Source organism: Phaeoacremonium minimum (genome assembly GCF_000392275.1).
Source record: "Phaeoacremonium minimum UCRPA7 unplaced genomic scaffold PA7_03_scaffold_132, whole genome shotgun sequence".
Lineage (NCBI taxonomy): Eukaryota > Fungi > Ascomycota > Sordariomycetes > Togniniales > Togniniaceae > Phaeoacremonium > Phaeoacremonium minimum.
Genome location: NW_006921039.1, coordinates 43,328 through 63,558, shown reverse-complemented (window position 1 = coordinate 63,558; position 20,231 = coordinate 43,328). Strand labels below are relative to the sequence as shown.

Here is a 20,231-nt window from a genome sequence, read left to right as displayed (position 1 = left end):
ATTTCAACCCGGCTGAGCGATTGCGACCTCTCTGTACCCAAAGTAGCGATTGGCGACACCGGTAGGCGTCTTGTGCATGCTGCAGAGTCGTATTGTATGTCTATTGTGTAAAAGTACCCTGGCGATCTGCTACCTCAGGTACATCGACTGATGCTTAAGCAAGAGATCCTATGAGCGTGAAGACCTTAAAAAGGCTCAATATGAGTGGTCATGCAAAGCAGAAATCTCCAACCCCGCCGAAGGAAAGCACCCCCCATGTCACGGGCAATCACGACAAGTCCCAAAATAGCAGCACCATCAAAACATCTGTAGATGAATAAAAGCTTCTTCGGTCTAAGGTTAAGTTGGCTCTAATGGGCTATTGGTGATTGTGCGGGGGTCTCCCCAGCAGCAGAGATGAATTGCCATATGGAACCAAGCTGAAGGGAATCGAGCCACTATAGATTGGAATGTTCAGCATGAAGCAGCGGGAGACGCGGTCTGGATCAACGGGAAATGGAAGCGATAGCAAAATCGATAAGAGAAAAGTGTGTTTTTGGCAGGCTCAGCCAGAGACAAGAGAATCGAGCCACGATTATCGGATCTCACTCTCAGACCTAATTAACACTCGATATCCACGTGGGTGTCGGCAGTAAAAAATAGAATTAAGTAGTATATACACAATAGCGATTTCGCTATCGGAACGTGTACTCAAAAGACTCGCTTACCGTTCGCGATGGCCTCACGGGCCACAGCTTCAAAGATCCCGCCATCCCAGAAACCGGCTGCTACCCTGGCACCCACATGCTCAGGTCAAACAAAGTTTGATTGCTTATGTCCCAGAACGGTACGGGCGGGTGTGGGCATGGGAACAAGAAACTGCCCGACTCGACGGCGTCCTTAGTCGACTGTCACGATCCTCCCGTAGTCTGGGGCGGCAGCAGGGAGGAAACGGCACACGGCTCATGCAGGACATCTTTGCTCACCACGCTGTATATTGTGCCCAGGCCAGAATCATCCCTCTCCATCCGAACGAGGACTCACGTCCAATATAAGTCCACTATATGGCCCGTCTGAATTCCCTCCAGATGGGCACCTCCTCTCCGCGTATTGTCTCTCTGCCGCTTGATCTTGCCCGAGAAGAGAAACCCGCGCGCCCGTCGCCTCTGGGAACTCAGGGGGAGAGCAGTCGAAACAAGGTTGCGAATCGTCAGGGGCACGGCGGGAATCACCCGCACGTTTGTAATGCTCTCACTTACCTAATTCTTCATAAGCTCTATTACCCGGCTGCCGTCCCGGGGAGCAGGGCTGCCAAAGCGAGTGCATCTGGAAAGTCGGCCGTTTGGGATTGGATAACATCGCCAGTGGGCATGGCAGGTGTGTAGAACCTCATGCTTGGCACACCGCATCCCGCAGGGAATGCCAGGAAACTACGGGTGGACTCGCATTATCATGATCAGGTTGCACGCACGACACCACTTACACTAAGCACGACTCCCGGTGTCCTGTGACCCAGGGAGGACATAGCTTGATCTCTTGCGCATCTTGTTGAGATTCTTTATTTAGACTGCTGCCATGGATAGATAGCATCTTTCATAAAAGGCTAAACATCCATATTGCTTCCTGCGAGCTAGATGGCATGATGGGAATGTTGACAAGAAGGACCATGATACACAAGCTCGCAGACCGCAAGGACCGTCAAGTCGAGGAATGAGCTGTCTCGCTTTCACCCGCTTGCCTAACAGAGTACAGCTCGCGGGCTGTTGCTGATTGCTGCTGGGGTGTTACGCTCTGCCTTTTACCCGCTAACCAGGTCCAAGGAGATTACTCTGCGTCATATGGAAAAGTCGATAAGTTGATATCGAGTTATCTTGCTGTGATAGGAGGCGAAGCGAGGCATCGGGATATACTCAGCGGGCGACATGGAAAAGAAGGAACTTCTTGGCCTCGCTATTCGGACATCTCCACCCCGCTGCAAGTGTCTCGCTCGCAGGAGGTCGTTTTGTCCTATGGAAGCCGGGCAGAGACTGCAGAACGAATGACAGAATGCTGCTGTGCGATGGGCGGAGTTCCACACTCACATGCCGTGGAATCATTGAGCGACTGGCAGACCATGGGGAGCGTCATTCGCGTGAAGTCTAAAAAAGAACTCTAGCCAAGATATTTGAAATTGATTATTATCTGTGATGTATCTTATCATGTTTGATAAAGTATGGGTAGGTGGCGAGACAGAAACAGTCCAGATGAGGTACAGACATCTAATCATCTGGTGTACATGAGAGAAAGAAGTGATATCTCAATTTTAGAAAGTAAAGTCAGGCTAGCCAATTGAAATGGACTTCTGAGACGGCTGCGTAACAGGAAACCCAAACCCCAAATGCTTACCACTCGACGGAGCATGTTGTGCAAGGTGGAATAAGAGCAACTCGAGAAAACGCCGGTCTCTCCGAAAGAAAACTGTAGCCATCCACAAGAGCTGTGAACTCGTGAGAAATGCCAAAATAGTGTGACCGAGTAGACCCGGGATGACTCTTGTGTCTCACTATTGACCCATCATATGCCTCCCCTTTTGACTCAAACCTGCCTGAGGCGGCTGCACCCGTCTCCCCTGACGATCTTCCGCTGGTGAATCCCCGCACAAGCCTCACATTGACAATCGCACTCATAGGAATGCGAGTCAAGCACCTGGCGCCAACTCCGTTGATGTAGCGATGACAGAGAAAAGCGAGGACATATCTCAAACGCCATGGATGGCACTTTGGTTATAAATGAAGTGAGTTAATCAGTAAATAATCAAGACTAAGTGTCCCCGCATAAACCAGACTCATTTCGTTCATCTCGTCGTAAATATCTGCCAAGCAACTTGCATAACGTAGAAGCGGACAAATGATGTGTCTCCACATCATACATATGTCATGTCTCCTTTCCGATGAGTTACGACCTCAAGAGTCGATCCCAGGTTGTGGTTTAGATACCCGATCATGGCCCTGCTGACTTCAGGGTCATCGGAGAGATCGGAGCATACTTCCCTGAATCGGGCGTACACTTCCTCCAACTTTCGGAGTTCCCTTGCTAAAATTTCTAGTTCGAGCCACCTGCCATCCTCGCCGTTCACTTGATAAACTCCGAAGCTGACACCCGCAGTGCCTCCATTTTCGAAGTATGACTGCGAGGCATTTTTGTAGAAGGAGGTGATCTTCCCAATGACTGTAGCAAGAAGCATAGCCGTTGTATGCGTGCCAGATCGACTCATACACCTAGAGCAATCCAGCATTGCTGCACAGCCTTCAACGGCCTTGCGATTAAGCTGCAGGACCAAATCGAAAGGTGGTGATGCCGGGGAGGAAGCATTGTGTAGTGCCTGCAACGATTGCAGACAGACTGTGAAGCATGTGCAAGAACCACCTGACGCGCCAGCTGGGGCGGATTTATGTCTTGGAGGCTGAGGTCTTATCTGTGGTGTACCGGTGGGACTGGGGAAATAGTTGGAGTCCATGCTGGCTGGAGTTGGTATCTGTGTATATCCAAACATATCTTGGCTCGTAGGGTCCCAGCCTGCCAATGGAACGCCCATATCATAGGATTGCGAGCGCGCATGGCTATGTGGTAACGTGGTTGGGATTGACGCATCCGTGAACTGCACAGAGAGATCTGTTGGTGGTGTCCACGGCATTGCACTGCCGTACATATCTCCAGAATCACCTGGTACACGCTCGTCCATCCCTAACATAGCGAGACCAGAAGACATGGAGTGATTTCTGCTCATTGCGCCATCCATGCTGGTAGGAGTGTACAAGCTGGTTTCGATCTTGTAGAGACTAGCCATACCGGGATGTGTTGAGAATGTCATCGCGTCTTGGTCTGCTGAGCGATTCATATCAGATGTCGTTGAACCGTGGTGGCTCGAGCTGTCGGCTGACTTGGGTTTTCCAGCTCTGCTAGATGGAGAGTATCGACACTCTATGCCACACGCAAGGCAGCGCGAGCAGATCGGCCGTGCCTTGGAGCATTTGACCTTGGCTAGGAAGCAGCCGTCACAAGAGGCTCGCAAGCGAGGCTGCCGTGGCTTCGCAGAGGAAGACATTTGGTATATGGGGGATGAGGTTTGATGTAGATACTGTTTTAATACAGATAGAAACGGTGGTGATATTGCTTTTGGGAGCGAGTGTGTGGGGAATGAAGGTGCTAATATGTAGACCCAGGTTCAAGTCTTGGATACCGGGCAGGGAGGAGGAGAGACTGGGGAGATTATAATATAAAGGATGTAGGGTTGGCGGATCTGTATGGCATATGGTGTTATTGCACGGACGAGGGCTTGTAAGACGAGCGAACGGAACGTGTGTTGAAGGTCACTGGACGGTATCAGAAACCACCGAGGCCATTATCCAATGCTTTGGTCAGGGACTGCAAGAGCGAGCGATCAAGCAGGCCATCTGGATCACTAGAATGTCCTTGGGGGAAAACAAAGCATCAAGACTGGGAGGGTATGCTTAAAAAGGAAGAGAAGGTGCCGGTTAAAAAGACCAGCCGCGCTAGATCCAGATTTAAAGAGGAAGAGGAACGGGGCAGTGTGGCCCACTTGGGAAGCTTGACCCTTTCGACCAGGGGGACAGGTCGAACTGTCCGTGGGGTATCATGAGTGAGATTCTTCAAATACACTCATTGGTCCGGCGGTGTTGAATCGAGCTTCATTTCCCGGCCAGACTGGCAGGAGAGTGAGCCGAGAGAGCCTTGTGCGGACGTGAAATACGTAGGTGGCACCAAGTCAAGCGCGGTGGGAAGAGACGGTGGTGCGAGCCTAGCGATCATGAACCTGAGATCCGTTCGGAAGAACAAGGATTTCAGTTCCTGGCCCGCAATGGAGGGTGTGAAACCCTTTGCAAGGTTCCTAGAAGAAAGCATAGACAGAGAGAGGAGGCTCACACTCGGGTCTAGTCGACCCACGAATTCCCGCCTGTCTAGTTCCGGCTGCTGAGACCATGGAACCATTGGATGTGGTTTAGCAGGCAAGAGGGTCGAAAAGAGAGGATCTGTAAGCTTTAGCATTTGGAGAGATCCACCGGACGACTCTTGGATGACGCAGGACTCGGTGCTGTGTGCTCGTTGTGCATAGCGCCAAGTTGGCGTGTACACAGCAGAGGCAACGGATAAGTAAGAGGCGTAAGGCGGAAGAGGTGTGTTCAAAGTTGCACACGCAAAGGCAAGGCCAAGGTATGCAAAGACTGGATGGACTGGCCGTTCGTTGTAAGTGAATTGCCTCGTAAGATAATAAGAATGCCGGGGTTGCAGATACAAGAGCATCAAGGGCAAAACGGGTGATGAGCGAGGTCGAGTCGTCAGGACAGTACGTACTGTCTCTGTATTGGTGTGAGACTAGGTAGAGCAAGGTCGGCCAGCTACCTACCTGCACTGCATACAGACCAGCTGCAGCTAAGGCAAGGTACTGTACATCAGGTACTTGAGCTGAACTGGCTAGCCACATGCAATGTCTCTACCGCTCCGACGGGGAGAAAGACACCTTGTACGCCGTAGGATAGATGGATGGGATCGAGGTACAGTACATACGTGGTACATGTACATGCATCATGCAAATACTATGGAGCCATCTGCAAGGCAGTCGAGGACAGGGCCTCGAGAAAGACTGCGAAATCGAACCCCCACCACTAAGTCCTGCAGCCCGAGTGGTCTAACGAACGAGGGCATCTCGACAGCTACCTGGCGAATGAACACGAGCCTATTATCATGTGGAGGTGGGATCGAGGCGCTTCACTGCCGTCCGCAGTACGTACGCAGCACAACCCGGGTGAGAGCTGGCGGATGTAAGTCCAAGTCTCACAGCGGGTTGAGTTCAGGAGGGTCTCCAAGGGTCCGAGGAGCCCCAGACCATGTCATGCTATGCTGTGCTGTAATTTTCCATGATCTGTTATGGCCACAGCTTGCGGGCTTGTGAGTGAGTGAGTGAGTGAGAGACTGCTTGCTGGAGCCTGAAGGGCCGTGTGCTACCTGCCACCTCGTCGGCCAGGCGTGCCGCCTCCAGAGTAGCATTGGGATCTTCTGTGGCTGTCTTCTGCAGCTCTTGGGCCGCCTGTCACTTCATCTAGCGAAAGCTGGATGGCCTCATTTGGCATGATCTGCCATCAAGCGCGGAGAGGTGTTTCCTGGCTGTTGAATGAATGGCGACGGACGGGGGGAGATGCTGCTTTGGAAAACCTGTTGGTTATCGTCAGTCGAGCAGACTAGTCCGGGCCACCAGACAAGCTCTCCAAGTTGTTTAGCTCGGCATTTAGCTCTCTGTAAGTGTGCTGCTGGCGTTGGCATTGGGACCATCCCGGCAGAGACAATTGCCAGACAATTGGAGAGCTAGCAAGAGACATGGGCAGATGAACAGTCTCTGGCGATTGTTTTGCTGAGTTAATTTCTTCTTTGATTTTTGCCGGTTTTCTTTTTCTTGGGGGGTTATTTTTTATTCTTTGGTTTCTCCCTCTGTAAGTGATGACCACCTCACTCATTCACGCACGCACTCACTCACACCGGCTGCGAGGCTGCGGCTTCCCCTCTTGTTGCCCCACGGGAATGGTGCACCATCGATTGGGGAGGATTTACGTCACTACGACCATTCTCAACAGAGACTGACCGATACTTACTTCCTTTGCGATGGGCTACTTCTGTCCCTTCATTGCAACCTGTAGACACGCCCCAGGCGTCCAAAACAGCATAAACATCGTATTGTATTACTCAAGCCGCAGGAGCAGCAGCTTCCATCGTATTTCGGCAGCTTGCCCACAAGGAAAGCTCCGCAGCCAGCGCACATCCAGGGGAGACCGTTGCTGGGCAAGCCGGATCATCCTTGTGGCGGGCTAGGGATGTGTGTCGAGGCATGTGAGTTACTTGTGCGTGCTGTAGTGTGCAGGATCGCTCAGCCCAAGCAAGAGCTGAGCTGATGATTCACCAAACGAGGATGCAACGGCTTTGCTCACTAACACATACAAACTCATAAGGTACTCGACCGTCTCTGACCCACTCGTGGGAGCATGGGGTTGCTTAGCCCAAGCCCCGGACCTCCGTAGGGACAAAGACACTGGACTTGATCTGATCTGATCAAAGGTCCAGGATGTGGATGTGGGCGCGACATGGCAGGCCAGCGTCTTGAGATTGTCTTCGAAACACTTGCCTGGGTTAAAAAAAAACATGTGCAATCATTGTCTGCCTGCTTGCAGGACGCAAGGCGAGTAAGATAGTAAAGAACTGGGGTTATCCTCATATGATATGGATAATAGCCTTCCATTGCGCCGTCTCACTCACTGCAGGAGGCAGTGAGATCTGGGCAAAATACAACCAATGCACGACACCATCGCATCATCACCATCATGGTCTTCATGCCAGGGAGGCGGGTGACGGGCCTAGCACGGCCGCGAAAGCCTTGCCAGCTCACACCTTGACATGATCATGGTTCGATATCGCCCGGCCATTCTCATAATTGCATGAGGTGAGGTCTGCACCCACACCGACAGATGGCGGCAAGATCGTGGCAGGGTTCCGACGATCATTGCTCGTCGATCGCATCTTTTCGCCGCATCCAGATATGGCCAGGTGAGAGCTTGAAAATGCGACAGTGGTCAGGACCCCCTTGGAAAATCCCCCGGTGGCTGGACTCTGATCTCCCCCAGCTCCCACAAATCTGCTCCTGTGCCCAGTGCTGGTCTTCGGGCACAGAGCCCCAGCGCTCCCCCTGGAGACAAGGGTCTGAAATGGTAGCAAGGGGGACCTCGCTTGCTGGAACGCTCCCGGCGGTCAGGGAACTGGCAGGCCTTCTCGATACTTTCCTTTCTCCAACATGATCTACTTAGAAAGGCGCTCGGGTAACTATTTTGGAAGCCTAGGCGCTGATCAGGACGGAAACTAACAAGGCACTTCGGTCCTTGTCTACTTTCCTTTATACGGTCGAGTCCCGAGAAACACGCCTTTGGCAGCAAGGTTACAGTGAGATTAGCGATCAACAGCTCTGCTGGCAGCTGCAAATCCTCACATGGCCGAGAGTCGCTTTGCCGGGGTGGCGGGGTGGTCATCTTGATGCCTGCGAGATGCAGACGTTGAACAGATCTTTATCCTTCTTGAGAGCCATCTCCGTTCCTGAACGGACCCTCAACGTTGTCGGGAGCAGCACTGTCGGTGCGACTTGCAACGTCCTGCACGCAAGAACGGAGACACACACTGGACAGCCGAACGAGTCAGCCGGCGCGTCCACCCTCCAGAATCGGCGTAGACTAACAGCTGGATCATTGATGCTACGGGATGTGTTAGAGCCCCATGCCGACGGGAGCGCGGAGTGCTTCGGCGGAGCTCCAGCATCTATCTAATCATGGTAAGCCTACGCCATGGTGGTAAAGCCGCTGCTTCAATTGGTTTACAACGGACGATTACGGCAGCGCGGCGGGCATGGGTGATTTTACTTGTCAGTCCAAGCGGGAGAGAGAGCCGGCTGTTGGCTTGTCACAATGCGACACCGTCTGCGGGGACCATTCTCGCCGACCAAGCCTTCAAGACCGGCTCTCACTGGTTATATCTGGCCAGTATTCCTCTGCCACGGTGAACTTGGGCCGTTCGCAGGGTAATGATCATCGCCAGGGCTGAGCTAGGTCTCCTCGCGTCACGGGGTCTGGGCTACCTATACTGGCGAGCTAAGTGGTGGGAGCTTCATCGGCTTGCATAGAAGGCTCTCAAAATGTCGATGGCTGATGTGAAGCGGCACCCTTCAATTTACCATTTTGCTCAGATGGGAATGTCAACTTGAAGATCCTATAGACCAACTGGACCGCCAGCCCGTCCTAATGCCTTTAGCAGGAGGCGTGGCGTTGCCTTGACGCGGCGCTAGAAACAAACGGCTTTCGCTTTTCCTGGCTCAAACCCTCCAGCAGGGGGGTCCTGATAAGCCAAGCACTTTTGTGAATTACACAAGGTTCTCAATCTGATATTTCCGGTTCCTGAGTCTCGATAGTTTCAGTTTCACAACCTCTCTTTGGTCTGTTCGTACAGGCTTGTGCTGGGCTCTAATCGCTGGGTGGCATCACGATATGGCTCGCGAAGGCTGCCGTCTGGTTTCGCCCTTCGCTAGCCGATTGCAATTTTGTCTCCTAGACCACACTACAGACGCCCTGATGCGGCACCTGGTCAGGCAGCTTTACGTTGCGCAGTTGGGCTAGGCGACCGGATTGGCACGGCCACATTCGCGATCGCAAAGAAGTGATAAGTCATCCGCTCTAATTGAGCCCGAACTCGGCTCTATGCCATTCTTCGTTGGCGCTGCCGCCACGCTGAAAAGTGCCGAGCTCTCTGAACGACTTGTCTGGCGAATCTTTGCGAGACTAAGCTAGGGTCTTGCCTTGTTAGAGTTCCTCGAAAGCATCTCTCGGCGGTTCTCTCGTATCATCTAAATTTGTTACATTTGATAAGCTCCGCGCTGAGAGCCAAACCTCAATTATGCTTGACAGCCTCGCTGAATGTGATTATTCAGAACAAAGGAACAAAATTTGATGTTCAGCAAGCAGAAATCAGCAAACGGTTGGGGCAGGAATCCTTGCTGCGATATTGCAGGTGCTCTCTGTCAGAACCACCCCCCATGCTAAGATCTCCTTAGCATTTACACCGATGGGTCTACACGTGTGACTGCAAGGATATGGGCCAGCGCAGATAGAACCCAACCCCACAAGGATAGCTGGTGATCTACGCTCGCTGTAACCCACTGGCTAGGCCTGAACTGTGGCCGCGCAGGCATTCCCAAGTTCGTGGAACTGTCTCAGAAAATGCGCTCTTGGATGGTTTCTCGTGGAAATAACCTCAAAACGAGAATGCCTACCATGGCCCAAGTCACCAAATTCAACACGGCCACGCAATCTCAGCTTCTCCAGATCCAGCCGCTGACGTCCCGGCTATTCCCTCTCCAGAAGTCGATTCGAGCTGGAGAGATAAGGTGGCATCTAGGTCTAGCCTTACGCGCCCTACGTCACCGCGCTTACCTATATATCGAATCGGAAATCTCGAGATGGTGACCAGAGGTCCAGCCGGTTCCCCACGCCAGTGAATTGCTAGTGTTAAAGAAGTCATGGGGCTCTCAGACACTTGTGAGGCAGAAAACCTAATGAACAGAAGCTATCAAACAGCCACTGTCGATCTGGCATCGGCATTCAAATTCGAGTCGTGGGAACTCTACTAGCCCAGAGAGGTTGCGTGACCAGTTGCGTGACCTCGAGTGCAGGCTGCTAGTCGGAGTTTCTTGAAATATCACCGTCGCCAGCGGAAGTGCAGGAATGGCGGCCGCGCTGTTAGTCTCTCGGGGTTCCGACTGATAGGAAGACATGCTCGCAGACGCTCGCTGACGAGAATGCTACCCCATCTGTAAGCACAGATATCTTGCTCGTCACTGACTTGTCCCAGTACACATCCGACATACCCGACTTTAGATCAACAACGCGTAGCCTACTTTAATCTCTTGACTTTGCTGCCGCGTCATAGCCGTGGGTAAATTTGACGATGTGTTCTGGCTAACTCCGAAACAAGGGAGCGCACACCAGGGCAAGCTGTGATTCTAAAGCTATTTTCAGGTCGCCCAATATTAGGAGCCGACTATTAAGTCTCCTGAAGGCGGGAAGTGCAACAGAGCCATTATGAACCTGACATGCATGGGAACTTGCGTCCGCCGGATTGAGTTGATTGGAACTCGGCCGAACCCCACAATCCATCGCCAAGATGGCCACACCCTGAGAGCCATTCTTATTCTCGAGAACAAAGGATTGGGGACGCACGGTTATGCCCAAGGAAAGGAAATAAGGTTCCTGGCGAATTAATCAATTCCCGCAGAATCCCTGCTTCCGACTCAGCTCTTAGCGGGGATAGAGCCTGATCGGCTGTTTTCAACGTGAGGTGGAGAGACCGCGCCCAAGAACGTATATCTTCGAAATATTTTATTGTCGATATTGAGCCCGAGAGCCATCGGATAGCAAGTAAATGTTTGGATTTCTCGTATTTTTGAAATTAATTGATCCCAGCCGGTCTAGAGCAAGCGTTGTGGTAAGTTACGGAGGAGTTGTCAATGGATGACGGGCGGAAAGCCAACAGTGCTGTGTTACGGACAGATTTCCTTGCGCTGATCATCGAAATCACTCTATTGCAGAAATATTGGGCCTTCATAGGACATTGAATGTAAGTTTGTAATCATTCGGTTCTGCCACGAGGTTGTCCTACCACGCCTGTGCCCGGAACGTGAATATGTCATGCAGCCAGCCGTAATACAGAGCTGTCGCCTTCGAGTACGGGGTCTGTTCTGCTCGCCCTTGCCACCAGAGGCAACACAACCTTTTTCTGTTAGTGCTACAATAGAGAATAGTAGCTTTTGAGGATGAACGCTACACAGCGTCTGCATTCTGCGCGACGATGTAAATCATCTTCGTTGAATTTGCAGACGGACTCACTCTGTGCAACGCTCTCAATTGCTCCCGATGGCTCGAGCCATGTCTGACTGTTTTCTATTGCATCATCAATCTGTGAAATTTCAATTTTGGGATGTAATAGGCGAGTTGTGCCGGGAGGCATGGACAATATCGTATAGCATTTTTTGTCGAAGACGAGCGCGAGAAAATAGTGTTCTCCCCATCTGCTCCAGATGCGTAACAATGAATCAGGCAGTATAACAGTGGCAATTCTTTCCTTTAAAGATATAATCTGGCCGTCTCGTAAACGGTCATTGAAGTTCTTCCATTCTCAATATTGAATTCCCGATGGTGGATTGCCATTGATTTGGAAGGCGAGCAAAGGCTGGAGGCCAGAGCTACTACGTTTGGCGCCCCAATGCCTCTCTTTTAGACAGGATCATTATCTAATATATCTGTATACAAACATTCTGGATTAGGTTTGGTCGTCTTAGATACATCTTAATACCGTGTCACGACAGTTCATGTTGCTGTTCTTGGTGGCTGCCCTAAGATTGGCGCCACTGACTGAGACTACATTATAATACTGAATAAGGCACACGTGTCGCAATACTCGAACCTTGGATATCCAAGATTGTTGAAATGAAATTTTAGCAGGTCTTTCTCTATTCTAATCACAATCTCGGGTCTATAATTATTTTGTGGCAGAGCCGAGAACATTCTCGCGCAGCTTTTTCTCTGTGCTCATGGTAAGTATACCAAAATGCAGTCCCATGGAAAACAAGACCTTCACGCTAATCCTTGGAGACTATACAGTCAGACTATTCGACATATAGTCTTAAATCTATTCATATGGATAGTTGACGCTGATTTGCCATTGCAATGAACCCGTTAAGCGCCGCGAAACCAACGAAACAGGGGCCTCTTTCCCACCCCCTATGCCTCACTGCTTCCTTTCAGCCATCAAGTATACGTGTTGATCATACAACATTGGTTTGAGGCAGCGAGTGAAGGCTTTTGTTGTTGTAGGTGGGACTCGAAGCTCATACCTCCAATGCGTTATCTCGGGTCCGCCTCACATATTGAGAACTTACCTTTGATTTTAGGGCAATCACGTTACTGAATCAAGCAGCCAAGGGCTACGGAGAACTATAATAATGAAGCATCAAGACAATTGATAAAACGTCATGATGTAATGAGGTAATCTGATCCATTCCGATTGCTAGAGAATGGAGGAACTGCGGGTTTGCCTGGAAATGCCATCAAATGCATACGTGATGCACACAAGTTCATTTCTTATCAAGATACTAACCAATTTCCATGAACCTTGACGGACGACACCAGTATGATATACATATTTAGCAAAAGTCACGAAATCTGGTGATTGTTTTGAGTTTTGACTCCATAGCAAGTCGGGCGGAAGACAAGAGGAAAAAATCCAATTATGTTAGTGGAATGGCACCCGATATCTTTCACAACAGCCAAGAATGACACACAGCTCAAGAGACTTGGTTTGGCCATTGAGCAATGGCTTAATGGGTTGGGCCAGGGCTATACTTAAGTCACGACCGAAATAGCAAATGGCAGTGTGATAAAGTGAAGTTTGAAGACTGTAGTTCAGTTTCCTTAGTCTATGAAGTGTGGTAATGATCATACAGTGCAAAACGCCGTTCCTCCGCCTGAAATCCCATCGCAATGATGTAAAGAAAATCATGATTACAATGACCGGTATCCTGTCCTTAGTGCACTGAACATATTAAAACATAAAAATGTCAGACTGCTGTCATCTTCTATTCTGTCTCGCTTCATCTAATTATGCTCCGAACAAAGCCTCTCTGATGAAAGACCCTAGTTGCTTGGCCTGCACATATAATTAGTATTGTGCGCCCCATGTGTTGGGAAATTAATAGACTTACCAGGTCACCATGCATCATAGAGAAGTGATTGCCGGGCATATGCCTGAGCGTCATCTTCTTAGCATCAAGATACTCGTCCCATCTGTTAGGACCAAAATCCGTTCGGTTGTCAAGCAAGAAGAGCGCATGACCAGTAGGGTAAGGATCTGGGCGCGGATCGGTGGGTAGATGGCACACGCCATCCTCGCACCATATGGCCATAACATTGGGGCATTTATCTTGGGGAATCGGCTCCGCAGTGTAATTGCTCAGCGCGGTGACCGAAGCCGCGAAGTGCGGCAGGAGCCAGGACGGGATCTTGGTAGAGTCACCGTCACCGAGAAGTCCGATCGAAGCGAACCACGCGTGTAAGCCCTTTGGGAGTGGTTCGATTGTGATAGGACATGGCGCATCGATGATGATCAGGTTATCAACTTTCTCGCCCGCTTTGGTGAGTTGATTGACGATCTCGTAAGCGATGACGCCGCCTGCGGACCAGCCAGCCAGACTGTAGGGGCCAACAGGTTGTCGGCGCTTCATCTCTTCAATGAACTTGGTTGCCATACCGTATACACCACAGTGATACTCCTCTGGCGTCTTCATGAAAGGAGAGAAAAGGCCCCAAACTGCCCAGTCGGCAGAGTTGATATCAGATATCTCCGTGTACGACGTGGCGCTTCCGCTACCGTCAGGCACCATGAAGAGGTGCTTGATGGCTGTGCGATGGCTTCCCTGGAGCAGCACAGAAGTTGCCTTCCGGTGCGGGTAGTTGTCTACAATGTTGATTGGTGGAGGCGCCTTGACGATAGAAACAGGGACTTCGCTAACGGGCGTCTCTGCGGGTTGAGGCGCAGGCTTGATTGTCTGAGTCTTGGATGGCTTTGGAGCAGCTGGGCGTTTGGGGGCCTCACTGATTCCAAGAGTACGCTCAACATCTTTGAGTGATGGATTGGTTACGAAGAGGTCTGAAGGAATATTGAGACCTGTCTTCTCGCGCAGCGTTCCCAGGATTGACAGACTCATTAAGGAGTCCATGCCTAGGTTAGCCAAGTCCGGAGCGGCGATCACTTCTTCGACCTCGATGCCCATTTCCTGCGCAATGGTCTCGCGCACGATTGATTGAAGTCCGCTCGCATTTGAAGGTTCAGCTTTTAGTTGACCGTCTCCCTTGATTGAGCCCGTTTCGCTCTCATCAAGAGGTGTAGTAACATTGGAGTCGGACTCCATCAGCTCTGGGGTGTCCGTGTCAGAACTGGAATCAGCCGACTCCTCAGACAAACTCTCTTTGCGAGCAGGCGCAGTTTCGAATTGTTGCAAGAATGCTTTGAATGCTCCAATAGTTGGGTGGTCGACGAAAGCGTGAGAATGAATGTCAAGGTCCATGTCTTCACGGATTCTACCACTAACAGTAAGAGACATGAGGGAGTCAACACCGAGATCGGTGAATGCGATATTATCAGCGAGCTCGTCGTGAGTCACACCAACCTCCTTTGCTAGGATGTCTAATACTTGAGAAACGACGGATGTGAGTTTCTGGTTCACTTTGCCGATGTTGGTTGGGCTGAGGGGCTGCTGTTGCTTCTTCTTCGAGGCCGGCACCGACTTGGGCGCAGCCTTCACAGGAGTAGAACGAGTAGCTGAGCCAATGGCTGCGGCACCGCGTGGAGGAAGAATCATGTTAAGGACCTTGCGGGGTATAGATTGGAATCTGACTTCCCCTGCAATACCAATAAGCTTATCTCCGTTGAAAACGTAGACATCGCCAGACATCATTTTGCTGCCTCTGACCTGCTGCATCCTGATGTAGGTGCGGTACTCCTGACCACGAACAGGAATCTCAGCGAATCGCATCGAACCCCAGCCATGGGAGATGAAGACTTGCTCTCTAGAATCAACGGCATCAGTACCATTGATGATAAAGCCAGAGATGTGGCACAAGCTGTCGATATGGAATGGGCTGCAGAAGTATTGGCCTTCTGTCTCCTTTGTTTGGAAGACGACCTTAGCAGTGGCCTCGCAAGTATTGCTATCAAGTACAACCTCCTCCATGCCTCTGTATCGTCCGTCATAGTCAACGAGGGCGGCGAAAAGCTTGTAGGCGAGACCTCGGCCAATCTTGGAAGCCTTGCCTACCTTCTCTGCCTCCATCAACGAGTCGACACGGCCTTTGATCAAATATGAGACGCGTTCGAACTCGCCGAGCCATTCATCTGTATTTCCGTAGTAAACCTTGCAATTGGCATGCTCAGTTTTCTTGGCGCCTTCACCAGTCGACCAGACTAGATCAGCGTAGCCGGCAGCGACGTTTGCCGTAGCAGTAAGTCTCAAGACGTGACTTTCAAGCGTATCATCAAAGATCAAAGTCTTGGGCACTTCCATGTGCGCAACATTGCAACCAATGTTCTCCGCGTCAGGGCGGATCAGTTTATACGCGTAGTCACAGACAGTCATCGCCATATCACCATACAATGATGACGGACAAAGAGGAGCACCATTGACCAGATGACCAGAGACGGCCAGTCGCAGGTCTTCTCTGGAGAGATTGGACTCAATCTCAACAATAGCGGTGTCTCCGTTGACCTCTTCCCGAAGAAGTTTCTGAACAGAGGAAGTGGATAACTTAGGCTTAGCTGGCTCGAGAAGCGCAGGTGCGGCCTTGGCCACACGATTCTTGGTGAGACACCAGTCGCCCTCATACTGCAACCAGTATTTCTTCTCATCGAAAGAATAACTTGGCAGATCTAGAAGGCGGACAGAATCGGCGAAATCGCGGTGAAACTCGTTAAAGTCTATGTTAAGACCCGCGGTGTGAAGAGTGCAGAGACTGGCGGTCAACGTCTTATAGGATGCCTCATTGCGACGGACGGTGGGCAGGGCGATGGTTGTAGCTCCAAATGCTGCTTTAACCATGTTGGCACAAACAGGATGAGGACCAAGCTCAAGCCAGACAGTCTTCTCGTCAATTGCTCCGGACTGCTGGGCGGAGACAAGGCCGCCGAGGAAATCAACAGCCTCTCGGGCATGATTGCGAACATACTCAGGATTAACTGGCTCCGACTCAATCATCTTGCCTAGTAGGGGAGAAATGACGGGAACCTTTGGAGTCTCGAAATGAACAGACCGAGCGAGCTTCTCGAATTCATCAAGAATAGGCTCAACCTGGGCAGAGTGGAAGGCAAAAGGCACCTTGAGTTGGGTGCACTTGAAGCCAGCACCGCTCAAATGCCCAGATATCTCCGTCATTTCGGCTGCCTCACCACTGAGAACCGTCTCTCGTGGACCATTGATACAAGCGACATTGACAGAATCGGATCTCTCGCCAAGGGCTTCCTTGACTGTTGCCACACTGCCCTGAACTGCCAGCATTGCGTGGGTGCCAGCAGTGCAACTATCAACAAGAAGCTGTGCTCGGGCTCCAACGAGGTAGATCGTATCGCTAGCCGACAAAACACCAGAAATATTCAGCGCGGCATACTCTCCTAGGCTGTGGCCAAGCACGACAGCTGGCTTGATACCCCAAGAAACCCAGAGGCGAGCTAGGGCCATCTCGAAGCAGCAAAGACCGAGCTGTACAATGACAGGAGACAAGCTAGAAACATCTTGCTCACTGCCATCTATGAGAGGTAAGAATGATGGAAAGCCATGTATCTGAGCAAGTTGGTCAAACTCGTCGATACTGTTTTTGAAGTTGGTGTAGTGGGCATAGAATTCCTTGCCCAAGCCAGCGTATTGTGAGCCTTGGCCAGTGAACATGAACGCTACCTTGGGTTCTTCTGGAGAAACAGGAACGAAGGTTTCTTTAAGCCTATTTGTAATAGCAATCTGTGCTTCTGGCAAACTAGAAGCAGCGATGTTCATTCGCCAGTAATGTTGAATCTTGCGCGCTGTGGTGCTGTAGGCAAGATCAGAAATAGGTGTATCTGAGTGCTTTCCCATCCAATCAACAAGCCGTTCGGCGTTGCGGATCATGGCTGCCTTTGATTTGCCGGTCAAAGTCAGAATATGCACATCACGAGGATCTGTGGTTGCTGGCTTATATTTGGGACCATCTTCAATCAGCAAGCCAGTGTTGCCACCTGCTGCACTGAAATTATTGATGAAGACACGTCGAGGTTTGCCATCTCTCCGCCTAAAGGGAGTCATATGAAACGCAATGTTTACGTTGCGATCCGAGAGATCTTTTGGAAAAGTCTTGTTGATCTCTGAGCCAGACTTGATGCCCACATGAGGTGGAATAGCATTCTTCTGGAGCATCATGAGAACTTTGACGAGTGCAGTAACGCCAGAGGCAGCCTCTCCATGACCGACATTAGCTTTGACGGCACCGAGATAGAGAGGCCGGTCCGCTGGTCTCTTGCGATGCGCAGGTGCGAAGACATTAGTGACAGACACCATCTCGGTTCCGTCACCGGCTTGAGTTCCGGTGCCGTGCATCTCGACATAATCGACGTCTAGAGGGTCAACACCAGCTTCGTCAAGGATAGCAGAAGACAGGATTGATTGCGTTGGCCCGTGTGGATGAGTGATGGAGATGGCGTCGGCAGAGTGATTTGTAGCAGTGCCGAGGATGACAGCAAGCACGTTATCCTTATCAGCGATGGCATCCTCAAGGCGTTTGACAATTACAGAGGCACAGCCGTCACCTCTGCAATAGCCATCAGCCTCATTGTCGAAGGTAGCACAAGGGCCATTCTTAGATAGAAATTGGCCGCGACTCAGACCGGAGAAAATATCCGGATTGGTCATGCACGACAGGCCGCCTACGATGGCAGTGTCGCAATCTCGTGCCCACAGGGCCGTACAAGCAACTTGCATAGCGGCTGCACTTGACGAGCATGCGGTATCGATATTGAGACTTGGCCCACTAAAGCCAAAGTGGTAGTTGATCCTACCAGGGCCAAAGGCACGCACACCTCCAGTTATGAAGTATGTGTCTACCTCCTGAGCGGCGTTGATTTCGCGCCAGTCATCTGAGGTTTGCCCATAAAAGGTGCCGATGCGGTCGAGCTTTGTGGAAGGTGTTCTGTTTGGAACATAACCAGACATTTCCAAAGCCTCATATGCAGTAGTCAATGCCATTCTCTGCATTGGATCCGTCTGGAACGCCTCTCTCGGAGACATGTTGAAAAAGCGAGGGTCAAAGAGACCGGGATTCTCAATCCAGCAGCCATAAGGCGTGTGGCTGGTATTGATGGCCTTGCCCGTAGGGTCAACATGTGTCCTTGCATCAAATCGATCTTTAGGCACCACCCGATGAACATCAAGGCCTTTTTCTAGCAACTCCCAGAGTTTCTCGTGACTTGCGGCATCGGGGAATCTTCCAGCCATTCCTACAATCGCAAGCTTGCATTTTCCTGAGGAGCCATGATTACCAATAGTGGAAGTGATGCTCTCCCTTGATATCTGTGGTGGGTTCCGAAGAATGACATCGAGTTGAGTATGCGATTTTAGAAGGTTTGCTAGAGTGGCAGCATTTTGCGTAGGGCCAAATGGAATGACCAGTACCGTCTCCCCATTGAAGTCGCGTGCCAAGTCGAGACATCCATCAAGTACTTGGTTGAACATCAGCGCTTCGTTCAAGATTTCATAAACAATGGATCTTATGAGATCTTCTGTCTGTGTTTCTGCAAACCAAGTCCCTGTTGTGCAAGACATAACGGCGGAACGCGGTTTGGTGTTGTATAGAGCATCAATAACCTCGGGGTCGTCAAGACGGAGCATCTTGGCAATATCTACAGAAGAATGTATGTGGGAAGCATGATACGGCCCAAACACTGGGATAGAGGTGGGCTTCGTCGAGAATGAGCTATACTCGAATAACGCTTGCAAAGTCGCAGGTGGGCCGGATACAGCGACGTTGCTTGCCGAGACGGCGCTGACATATGCGCGAGCAGCCAGAGGAGTTCCCTAGACAATGTTCAGTGTCTTCTGTTTTCAGAGCATAGGATTAATTGCTTACATTAGCATGGTGGAATTCATCGAGAATAAGTCTCGCCTGGTCTTGCTTAACTCCAGGGAGAATGTATGTCCAGCTCTGAGAGCGCTGAACAGATGGGCATAGCCTCTCGGCCAGAGAGGCTACATGACGCCCGGTACGGAAGGCCATCAATACCATCTGGACTGCAACCGGAACGAGGGCTGAGAGAGAAGGAGTTGATGTAATAGCAGCAGCAGCAAAGAGGCCCGAACAGAGACCAACAAGAAACGTATGATCGTGCTTCGTGACATCTTCGTAATGCCGTTCGGCATGGCTGTAGAGGTATTAGTCCGTCAGCCAGAAGGAAAAGGGTGTCCTGGAATGCTTACTCTATGTAGTGTGCTAATTGGGCGATACATAGCAGAGCGCCGTCGACGCCAGGATGTTTGTTACCCTGGGCATAGTATCTTTCGTTCAACTGCTGTAGTGTCAGAAAGGCTGGAAGCTTCACTCGCTCCACCTTCGGTAGTTGATCAATCTCTTTCTTCAATCTTCGGCCTGCCTGTTCGAGGAATGCCTTGGCTAGGAGGCCCTGGTTACCGTGTCGAAAGAATTCCGCCAGGAAGCCATGTGTATCAGTCGACTGGTCTCCAAATAGGAGATAGGCCACCTTGTCAGCCATGGTGAAGGCCTTTCAACATATGTGCTCTGGAGATGGAACGCAAGCAGGATAGCCCTGAAAGAAGTGCCCTTGAACTTATATATGAGATACTCGAGTCGGTTGTCCGCTGATTGAACCCAAAAATACCAGGCCAGCTGTCATATGCGCCTGGCCATAAGGTATAATCCTAGTTGCACTTGCTAAGGGCGTGCGCGAACAATCAAGGGTTGGTAAACGCACCCCCTTCATCCCTCCATCCTTTTTGCCGGTGGTAATATTTGCAGCCCGGCGCTGCTGCTCTTCGGTGACCGAAGGCTCATGAATGATGATCAAGTACTTTCCGCTTTTGGCGAAGT

At 50.9% G+C, this 20,231-nt stretch overlaps 1 protein-coding gene across 1 annotated transcript; it reads right to left on the bottom strand.

The window, feature by feature from the left end:
• Positions 1-13,215: 13,215 nt before the first annotated feature.
• On the bottom strand, positions 13,216-19,896 carry UCRPA7_1774 (putative polyketide synthase protein; the record flags this gene model as incomplete). Its single annotated transcript, XM_007914353.1, has 4 exons — positions 13,216-13,263; positions 13,319-19,204; positions 19,257-19,548; positions 19,604-19,896. The coding sequence occupies 4 exons, from the start codon at positions 19,894-19,896 to the stop codon at positions 13,216-13,218; spliced, it is 6,519 nt and encodes a 2,172-aa protein (XP_007912544.1).
• Positions 19,897-20,231: the final 335 nt, after the last annotated feature.